Raw genomic sequence first — 11,347 nt, 5'->3', positions numbered from 1 at the left:
GAATTCTTCATTGGCCAAGTGTGATTGGACACACAAGGAATATGTCTCCAATGTGAAAGCTCTCAGTGCACATACGAACAACAAAGTGATAGGTCATAGATCATAAATCATAGTTACAAATCATTACTCATAAGATACAAACAAGTGATAAATCATAAAAGTGGGTTTCAGCAGGTTCTGACCAGTTCTGGAGAACCGGTAGTGGAAATTTTGAGTAGTTCGGAGAACCGGTAGTAAAAATTCTAACTGGCCACGTCCCCATCTATTCTGTGCCAGCTGATCGGGAGGAAATGAGGATTTTGCAGTATCCTCCCCCTGGACTGGGGAGGGAATGGAGATTTTACAGTATCCTTCCCCAGCCACACCCACCAAGCCACGCCCACAGAACCGGTAGTAAACATTTTTGAAACCCACCACTGGCAGGCTCACTTCGCTTGCACACACACCAAACGTGTGCTCCATGTGCTTTTACATATCAACTGTAAAACAGCTGAGGTGCCACAATCTGCTCTGCCATGCCTATCAGCTGGGCTTCAAACAAAGGAAATATAAGTCCTGTTCAATTGTGGCTGCGAGAAAGCAGAAGAAGTAGGCCAGTGGCCACCTGGGCTCCTGCTGGATGGGGCTGCTAAAGCCGCCGCTGTGAGATGCAGGTGTTGGGGTATAGGTGGCCTGGCTGCGGAGGCCCTGAGGTAAACCAGTGCGGGGCGCATAGGGCAGCTCCACTCCTCCACCTCATGGTGGCAGCACTGGCATACCACACTACTTCTGCCCTGCCGCGAGGAAGCAGAAGTGGGCCTCTCATACATGGGGAAAAAAAAGACAGTCCATCTTATTTTTGGGAAAACACGGGTAGATCGTTGCTAATGGTTACCAAAGAGCAAATCTCTTTTGAAAAAGACCTAATTTTTCTGGTCATTAAGTAAATTCTATCAATAATCATAACTAAAGAAAACACTTTATTAAATGCAGAGTAACGTATGTGGTAAAAGATTTTATTTTCCATTTCCATTCATAAAAATTTGACACACAATGTTATACATACCAAGGATATTCTGTATCAATAAATTTGGCAGAAACTTTATTAAAAGCTGAGTCACTTATGATACAGTGAATGATTGATTTTCCAGTTCCATGCATATGAATTTGACAGAAACTGTTATAAATGCCAAGGATATACAATAATGTAAGGTGACAAAACTCTGTTTTTATTCTTAAAAGATGATTCCTAATTCCATTTTGTATCAAGAACAAATGTAGCCATGATTTAATAGTCAGAAACGCCTTTTCTTTACAAGTTTCTCTTTGCTGTTGAGGTCAGGCCTCAGCAAAATAATGTAGCATTTGGGGAAGAAGATACATCCCAATAACCCAGCACTGGAAGCTAAGATGGAGAAGATCTCCACAGCTACCATATACTTTCCTTTGGTGCTCAAGTAGGTGGGAACAAAGGACAACCAAACACTACAAAATGTCAACATGCTAAAAGTGATGAACTTGGCTTCATTGAATGTGTCTGGCAGGTTCCTAGCTAGAAAAGCAACACTGAAGCTGACCAGAGACAGAAACCCCATATAGCCCAAAACAAGATAAAACATCATAACAGACCCTTCATTACATTCTGCTATGATCTCTTCAGTCATTGATTTCATGTTAAGTTCTGGAAAGGGGGGAGAAGTGATCATCCATGCCAGACAAATGCCTGCTTGAATGAAAGACCCAGAAAAAACAATTAAGGTGGACAGTTTTTTCCCCAACCATTTTCTCATGCCAGATCCTGGTTTGGTGGCCATGAAAGCTGCAATGACCATGGTGGTTTTGGCCAACACAGAAGAAACGGCCACAGAAAAGATAATGCCAAAGACTGATTGTCGGAGGAAGCAAATCAGTCTGAGAGGTTTTCCAAGGAAGAGAAGAGAACAGAGGAAGCAAAGCAGAAGGGAGATGAGGAGAGTGTAGGTCAGGTCCTTGTTGTTAGCTTTAACAATAGGGGTGTCCTTATACTTAATAAATATTCCAAGTATGAGCATGGTTATGGCTGAAAATAAAACAACAACCACAAGTAAACTGATTCCTAATGGTTCTTCATAAGTTAGAAAAGTTATGGATTTTGGGATGCATCGAACTTTGTCCTTACTTGCATACTGATCTTCTGGACATTCAGAACAGGCAATCGTGTCTGCAAATAAGAGAAAAACCAATGAGATATGGAAACTAACCTTTGTGACTGATGGAGCATCAAGTTATAAATGATTTATAGATTTATAGATTAGATTATATAAATGTTTTTTTGAAACTTGGCCATTTTAAAAACTTTGGACTTCAATTCTCAGAATTTTGGCTGGGGATTTTGGGATTTAACAAATTAATAGAGTTGGAAGGGACCTTGCAGGTCATCGAGTCCAACCCCCTGTCCAAGCAGGAGACCCTACATCTCCCTCTACCTAGGATCAAACCCACAACCTCCTGATTGTGAGGCAAGAGCTCCACCTCTAAGTCTTGGCATATGACATCCACATGTCTTAAACTAAGCTCGAAAAAGACCTGATTAGATCATTATATGATGCCTAAGTGTAATTTATTGGGGAGACAATCTTCTCTGTTAGTGATCACCCTGGATGTATCCCACAAGCTTCCTAAAGACCCATCCCATGGATGCATATAAATGGGAATGTTCACACTTGTTCCAAACAACCAAGAAAGTGGTCACTACAGTGTGACTGAAACCTTGCCTATGTTTTCCTGTACAATTTTATGCATGTGAAATCTTATGAGAATCAATGGAGTAAATAAATAATCTACATATATAAATAAAATCAGGGGTATTTACGACCTGGTCAATTTTGCACTGAAACAAAGTAATATATCAGAGAGTAGAGTAGAAGAAATAGGGTAGAGTAGAGTAGGGTAGGGTAAAGTAGAGTTGAGTGTACGGGTAGATAGAGCAGAAGAGTAGAGTAGAGTAGAGTAGAATAATTTACCCAACATGTTTGACATCTTCCCATCGGAACATGGATCACAATCATAGCAGCAGAATTTCTCCCCTTCTTTCTTTTTCTTCTGATAGCCAGCAGGACAAGGGTCATTACACACTGAACGGGGCAAGACCTGTTGATAAACCGGGATAGAATTCAAGACTGAAGACTGGAGTAATACTGGACAGTCCTGTAATCTACCTGCACAAACAGAGTAGCAGAGATCAAAGGAATCATGAAATCTGATCTTTTCCCATTCATGACATTAGGAGTCACTTATTCACTTTTTACACCATTATTACACCAACAACTAAGTTAGAGGCTTTGCTCTCTGAAGCACAATGAAGCCAGGCTATGCGAAATTTGTCAGCTCACTGGTCCTCAAATGGCTCATGGCCTGTCAAAAAAGGGGTGGGAGCAGGGGTGGGCTGCTGGGGGTTCGCACGGGTTTGGGCGATCCTCTAGCTAGGATTCTGCCCAGTTCAGTGAACTCTCAAATCCCACACTTACCTGGACCTGCCCGCCCCTCCCAGGAGTCTCCGTGTGGCCCGTTTTGGATGCCAGGTAAGTACAGGGCTTGCATAGAGGCTCTGGGAGGGCAAAAAAGGTGCCTACCGGAAGTTCCGGAAGGCCAGAAATGGGCCGGTTCCAGAGGACCTCTGGAAGGCCGGCCATTTTCACCCTCCCGGAGGCTCCAGGAAAATGTCTGGAGCCTGGGGAGGGCAAAAAATGTCTCCCCCCCCCCGCTGTGGTGCAGGAGTCCAACTAGGCTACACCCACCATGGCCACGCCCACCCAGCAACAGAGCAGTGAACCAGGGGTGGGTACCTTTACTACCGGTTTGCAATGGGGCCATACACACGAGCGAGCAAGGCGAGCGTCCGCGCGCACCCTCTTCTGCACATTTTGATGATGTTGGGGTCGGTGGAGCCTCCCGCCGGTTTTACTACCGGTGTGAACCTGGGGCAACCCACCACTGCAGCGAACCCATTGCTGAGATTTTTTGAAGCCCAACCCTGGGTGGGAGCACTTCTGATATCTCTATTTGATTGTTGTCTGTATAAGAGGCTGAGAGATAGGTACCTTGGTCTATATACCAAACAAATGACCTATTGGGATAACCGTATCAAAACAACTTCCCTTATGTGCCGCCAGAATCTGAAAATAACATTTAACACAACACAGTACTTAAGCAAAATGGTTCAGTTGAGATCTGCATATATGGGACTGATTGGGGTAGATTGCAGGGGTGACGCCGAAATATAATTTTATCATATTTGATCTATATCTTAAATTATTGGACTCTATTCCAATTTCATTTTAGACTGTATTTTATTCTAATTTCATTTTAAATCATATTTTATTCCAATTTCATTTTAAATTGCTTTTATCAAATTTTGGTAATAATTTGTTTCCGGAACTTTGCATTTTGATATGGCTCAAGGGCTAATCAATAAAGAAAGAAAGATATTCTACTCAATTATTTCTAATAATATTTTTTTATCTCTGAATTTTATTTCATTTTTTCTAGAGATGGGGGTAACAGCAAAGCTTTCCATCACCCGCCCACCACTAAAAGTCCTCTAAATTATTCCCAATTATAATTACCCCACAACTGGATAAAACAGCTATACTTTGAACACAGAATAGTTCATTTTTATCAGGTTCGCCTGATACGCCAGTTGTGCCCGTTTCTGAGTTGGGATTCCTTATGCACAGTCACTCATGCTCTCGTCACTTCTCGCCTGGACTACATGGGGCTCCCCTTGAGGAGCACCCGGAGGCTCCAACTGGTCCAGAATGCGGCTGCACGGGTGATTACGGGAGCGACATGGCACTCCCATATAACACCTCTCCTGCGCGAGCTGCACTGGCTCCCGGTGGTCTTTCGGGTGCGCTTCAAGGTGTTGGTTCTCACCTTTAAAGTGCTCCATGGCTTAGGGCCAGGGTATTTACGAGACTGCCTTCTGCTACCGATAACCTCCCACCGGCCAATACGCTCTCACAGAGAGGGCCTCCTCAGGGTGCCGTCGGTCAAGCAATGTTGGTTGGCGGCCCCCAGGGGGAGGGCCTTCTCTGTGGGAGCACCCGCCCTCTGGAACGAGCTACCTCCCAGAATACGGCTGATTTCAGATCTCCGCACTTTCCGTAAGGCCCTGAAGATGTTTTTATTTCAGCAAGCTGGCCTGGCCTGAATAGGTTTTATGGGTTAGTTTTTTAATTGTATAGCTTGGGGTTTTAAATTGGGAGGCCGATTAATTTAATTTATTTTTAGTTATCTTAACTTTTATATTGTATGTTATTTTAATTTTCGGCTGTTCACCGCCCTGAGTCCCTTCGGGGAGAAGGGTGGGATATAAATTCAATTATTTATTATTATTATTATTATTATTATTATTATTATTATTATTATTATTACTGATTAAAGGAGCTGAAAGACAGCTGCGCAATGAAACTTATCTCTGATCTCCAAATCTTTCATCCAAAATAATAAAATCTCTCAAAATCCATACCCTCTTAAAATATTTGGGCCACACAATTAAATCTTCATGAATGACAAATTCATCTCCATCAAGTGCTTTGGGATCCATCTTTCCGATTTTCACTTTATGGTACGAATTGTTTGGAAACATGACGACATTTGTAATATCGAATCCAGAAAGCACTTCTCTGTGACGGTCAATGAACACAGTTTCTCCAAGGGAATTATTGAATGAAAGGCCTTGAAGGAACCAGTGAAGCTAAATAAAAAGGAGAAGGAATAAAGAAGAGGAAACAAAACAATGAATTTGTGGTAGAATGTGGTCCACATGAAGTGTTAATAACACTTTATTGGTAACACCACACTTAAAATATTGCATCCAATTTTGGTTGCTACAATATAAAAAAGATGTTGAGACTCTAAAAAGAGTGCAGAGAAAAGCAACAAAGATGATGATTAGGGCACTGAAACATACAAAGAATATTACAGGAATTGGATATGTCTAGTTTAATGAAAAGAAGGACTAGGTGTGACATGATAGCAACCTTCCAATATCTAAGGGGCTGCCACAAAAAAGAGGGGATCAATTTATGGGAATAAAAAAAAGAAAAACATAAACACCCTCACTGAACCCTGACACAAATTATAATTATGAGGTTCCACAATAGAGACAAAAATGGAGTATGTGTCAGGGGTGAAATGCTCCCAGTTCAGACCAGATCTCCTGATCCAGTAGTGATGGTGGCGGGTGGTTTGGAGAACTGGTAGCAAAATTCCCTGCCCCCCCCCCCATGCCCACCTGAGCTGTATGATCATCAGAGGCTTTTTAAATTATTTTTAAAAGCATATTTTCTACAACCTCTTTGGCTGAAAAAATGCTTTTAAAAGTAAAAAAAAAAGCCCCTGATAATCGCACGGCTCAGCTGGGATCGTTAGAGGCTTTTAAAAGAAAGAAAGAAAAAAAAAACCTCTGACGATCAGGCAACTCAGCTGGGATCGTCAGAGGCTTTTAAAAGCTTTTTTTTTTTTACAACCTATTCGGCCGAAGAGGTTGTAGAAAAAATGTTTTTAAAAGGAAAAAAAGGCTCTGACGATCAGGCAACTCAGCTGGGATCATCAGAGGCTTTTAAAAGAAAAAAAAGGCTCTGACGATTAGGCAACTCAGCTGGGATCATCAGAGGCTTTTAAAAGTATATTTTTTACAACCTCTTCAGCTAAAGAGGTTGTAGAAAAAAATACTTTAAAAGCCTCTGACGATCCCAGCTGAGTTGCCTGATCATCAGAGGCTTTTAAAAGTATATTTTTTACAACCTCTTTGGTCAAAGAGGTTGTAGAAAAAATGGTTTTAAAAGTTAAAAAAAAAAGTTGGCCATGCCCACTCAGTCACATTACCCCCCTCCACCAAGCCACGCCCACAGAACCGGTAGTAATAAATTTTACATTTCACCACTGGTGTATGTTACTTGTTACTCCCTCCTCACTAATTTGAGAGTGAAGTTCAATATACATGGTACTAATTGTTCCAATCTGCTCCTTGCAATGACGGCCTTTGATTCACAAGTGATTACCTTCCAGATGTCTTGATTTTGAAGGCCGTCCCTTGTGCTCTCTGCTACTCTTCTGTATTTAGACCTAAGTAAATCCATGCCATGAAAAGCATGTGCTATTGCATAGACTGCATTATAGATGCTGTAGCTGTGGCCAGTTGTTTCAAATAAATGTGTAGGAAGCATTTTTAGATCTTCCCTCCCAGTACATGCTGCATCACTTTCCAATGATTCGTTACCTCCTGAAAAGGAGCAATCAAAACCTTGCTCCCAGAACTCTTTGAACAAACTATCTCGTTGGGTCTGGAATGGCTTGATGGCCCAAAGGAATTCATCAAACCTTGGCAATGTGTTGGAGTGTATAGCAAAGGAAATGGCTCCATCGAACAATTGCACATCTGAGGGCCGATGAGCATTTGTTAATGTTAGGTCTATTTGAGCTGTCAAAATCCACAGCTTTCCAAGGCTTTCGTCTATGTATCTCATGAATAGAAACAGAAGCATTGCAGTGCTGCTTTCCCCGTAGAAGACAAATGTATTGACTTTGGCATCGACCAAAGAAATAGCGAAGCGCTGCATTGTATGGCCTTTAAAAATGAAGAAAAATGATTGCTTAGGAAATCTCTCCACAAAGGCAGCGCAGATCCTGTTCTCAGAAAGGAGCGGGGCCAGAACGTGGAGGAAATTGTCTCCGCTGTCATCATCCAGAATTAAGAGGCCAACCCAGGTCCATCCAAAATGCTTCAGCAACTGGATAATCCCCGCAACCTAAAGGCTTTCATTGGGAGCCATGCGATAAAAAGTAGCAGCCATCTTTGTCCCTTGCTTCTTGGGAGCAAATGAGCCATAAGCGAGCTAAAATACAATGTGCAGTTGGTTGCTTATCATTGGACTGTCTCTACTAATCTGAGAAAGGCATTGTTTCTTAAAGAACGTGCCAATACATACATTTTTTTCCAACCTGTTTCCTTTCATGGGCCTCCATTTTCCATTGTTAATGAAACTCTGAACATTATGGTTGATGTTCACTAAAAGCTAAATAAATGGAACTCTACCCTGTTTGTTTATTTCTTAGATTCATATCGTGCCTTGTCTTCAGGCATTGAAGAAGATACACATAACGCAAGAGCCATGGTGGTGCAACGGTTAGGATGCAGAATTGCAGGCTAATCCTGCTGACTGCCAACAGTTTGATTCTAACTTGCTCTGTTTCTTAATAGTTTTTAACTTCTATATGTATTTGTATTTATTATGGCTGTTCACCGCCCTGAGTCCTTCGGGAGTAGGGCGGTATACAAATATGAAAAATAAATAAATAAATAAATAAAGGTTGACTCAGCCTTCCATCCTTCCAAGGTCAGTAAAATGAGGACCCAGATTGTTGGGGGCAAGATGCTGACTCTGTAAACTGCTTAGAGAGGACTGTAAAGCACTATCAAGTAGTATACAAGTCTAAGTGCTATTGCTACTCTAAGCAACACACTATGTGTGGCTGCAAGAGTGTGATGGACACTATCACAGTCAACATGCAACTAGATGAGCACCTTCAATTAAGGCAGTGGTGGGATTCAGCCAGTTCACACCACTTCGGGAGAACCGGTTGTTAACTTTCTGAACAGTTTGGCAAATTGGTTATTGGAAGAAATCATCAGGGCAGAGAACCAGTTGTTAAATTACTTGAATCCCACCATTGAATTAAGGGATACAATCAAGATCAAGTGAGGTACTAATACCGCTCTATAAAGCCTTGGTAGGACCACACCTTGAATACAGCATCCAGTTTTGGTCACCACACTATAAGAAAGATGTTGAGACTCTAGAAAGGGTACAGAGGAGAGCAACCAGGATGATTAGGGGACTGGAGGCTAAAACATGCAATGAACTGTTGCAGGAACTGGGCATAGCTAGTCTAATGAAGAGAAGGACCAGGGGAGACAGGAGAGCAGTCTTCCAATATTTGAGGGGCTGCCACAGAGAGGAGGGGATCAAGCTATTTTCCAAGGTACCCGAAGGCCAGACAAGGAATAATGGATGGAAACTGAACAAGGAGAGATTCAACCTGGAAATAAGGAGAAATTTTCTGACAGTGAGAACAATCCACCCATGAAACAGAAGTTGCCTTAGGAAGTTGTGGGAGCTTCATCCCTGGAGGCTTTCAAGAAGAGATTGGACTGCCACTTGTCAGAAATGGTGTAGGGGGGTTGGATGAGAAGACCTACAAGGTCCCTTCCAACTCTGTTAATCTGTAAACCTGAAGTTCTCAGCTTCTGCTCCCTTTTTCAGAAACCATTTTTAACTGACAACTTTCAATGTAAGCCCCATCCCCAATCGGATAGGGCTTAAATCCAACTCCCAAATGTCATTGGGCCCTTTTGCTACATCATTAAAAGATACCCTACTTCCTACTTGATATAGAATTGTTCCCCGTTCCCTTCCATTTTGCCATATGGAAGAGTTTTCCTACATATCCATGCATATATCTTACCTGGGGGATTTTATAAAGGCTTATGATATCTGACATGAAGAATGAGATATCAGCACCAAATCCACCAATAATGGCCACAACGAGATTCTCATTGATAGCACATCTGTAGTTGACAAGCAACTGATCTGATCGGAAGAGCAGTTCCAACGTGGAACGGTAAGTCCACTGCGCATCAAAATAGTTGTCACAGATGAAAAACCCAAGGGTAAGGTTAGACAAGAGTCTTGGGTTTGAGTTGATCTGTTTCACCGCAAATACCAAACTCAGGGAGTGCTGATACAACTTTAAAACGGCTCTGAAAATGTAATTGAGGCATAAATGAAATACTGAGGGACTGAGGCAAGAAGAATAGTTTCCACGAAGCAACAACAACAAGCATAAAATGAAACATGCACATTGTGAGAAGCATCAGCTATAAAGACCATTGAGGAACATCTGGTAGATCATGAAACAGAAGTCAACAACTGGACTAGCTTGCAGGAAACTGTAGAATAGAATAACAGAGTTGGAAGGGACCTTGGAGGTCTTCTAGTCCAACCTCTTGCTTAGGCATTTAGAAACCCTACACCACTTCAGACCAATGGTTATCCAACATCTTTAAAACTTCCAGTGTTCGAGCATTCACAACTTCTGAAGGCAAGTTGTTCCACTGATTAATTGTTCTAACTGTCAGGAAATTTCTCCTTAGTTCAAGGTTGCTTCTCTCCTTGATTAATGTCCACCCATTGCTTCTTGTCCTGCCCTCAGGTGCTTTGGAGAATAGCTTGACTGCCTCTTCTTTGTGGCAACCCCTAAGATATTGGAACACTGCTATCATGTCTCCCCTAGTCCTTCTTTTCATTAAACTAGACATACCCAGTTCCTGCAACCATTCTTTACATATTTTAGCCTCCAGTCCCCTAATCATCTTTGTTGCTCTTCTCTGCACTCTTTCTAGAGTCTCAACATCTTTTTTACACCATGGCAACCAAAACTGGATGAAGTATTCCAAGTGTGGCCTTACCAAGGCATTATAAAGTGGTATTAACACTTCACAATTAAAATAAGGTATACGATACGACATAAAATGTAACACATAAAATACAAAATATGTATAAGTTAAAGAGCTCTTCTCTGCACTCTTTCTAGAGTCTCCACATTTTTTTTACATTGTGGCGAACCAAAACTAGATGCACTTTTCACCAAAACTGTGAAGGGCAAGTCAGTTGTAGAGCTGGAGAACAGAAAGATTCTTCTTCTTATGATTAATGTGAGATCCTGTTGATAATTTATTTGGAGTATGCAATTGGCAGACTTCGATGTGGACAACGAGACACTGTGGAATTTGAGTCCAAGGGAGGCAGTTGGAAAAAAAATGTGGTCAACCGCTTCTCCAAAGTCACTGCTCTGTATTTGCAATTTTGTCTGAATTGCGTAGAGGGTTTTTGGTCATTTTGTGCAAGGGTTGAATCAGCAGCCAGCAACCAGTTACTATCAGAGGTGGTATTCAGCTGATTCAGACCGGTTCGGGCTAACCGGTAGTAGCGACCTGCAGCTGGGCTGCCCACCCACGCCGACACTATGCCGTTCTATTTAGCCACATTTTCTAGCCATAAGCATGCATGGAAGCCGCGCGTGTAAGGAAAGCATTTTTGGTGCTGGGCAAACCGGTAGGTAAATTATGTGAATCCCAACCCTGATCACTATTGTTTCCCAACACTACACACAACACTTCTAATGCCCTGAATCATATCCATTGCGACCTTACCAGCTATTCTGTTACTATATAGGTTTTAATGATGTCGGGGGGGGAAATCTGACCATGAGCATAATTGCAATTAATAATAATTGAAAAGACAGCACACTACAAAAGTCTCAC

At 41.9% G+C, this 11,347-nt stretch overlaps 1 protein-coding gene across 1 annotated transcript; it reads right to left on the bottom strand.

Annotated features, from left to right (window-relative positions):
* Positions 1-1,153: 1,153 nt before the first annotated feature.
* LOC148113620 (vomeronasal type-2 receptor 26-like) lies at positions 1,154-7,583 on the bottom strand. The gene is made up of 3 exons (XM_087892075.1): positions 7,244-7,583; positions 2,982-3,176; positions 1,154-2,179 (listed from the first exon to the last, which is right to left on the bottom strand). Exons 1-3 carry the CDS (start codon positions 7,581-7,583, stop codon positions 1,275-1,277), a joined length of 1,440 nt encoding a protein of 479 aa, XP_087748201.1. The 3' UTR covers positions 1,154-1,274.
* Positions 7,584-11,347: the final 3,764 nt, after the last annotated feature.

This window comes from Pantherophis guttatus, chromosome 4 (assembly GCF_059756535.1).
Source record: "Pantherophis guttatus breed Tessera chromosome 4, ASM5975653v1, whole genome shotgun sequence".
NCBI lineage: Eukaryota > Metazoa > Chordata > Lepidosauria > Squamata > Colubridae > Pantherophis > Pantherophis guttatus.
Note: the sequence above shows the minus strand (reverse complement) of the source record. Positions and strands in the feature narration are given on the sequence as shown.

Bases quoted from the DNA above. Each gene is read 5' to 3' on its own strand.
- LOC148113620 (XM_087892075.1), bottom strand. From the start codon at position 7,583: ATGCAGCGCTTCGCTATTTCTTTGGTCGATGCCAAAGTCAATACATTT. The intron at 3,177-7,243 runs GTAACGAATCAT...CTGTTTGTGCAG, and splicing joins TGATTGCTCCTTTTCAGGAG to GTAGATTACAGGACTGTCCA. The intron at 2,180-2,981 runs GTAAATTATTCT...TCTTATTTGCAG, and splicing joins GAAGATGTCAAACATGTTGG to ACACGATTGCCTGTTCTGAA.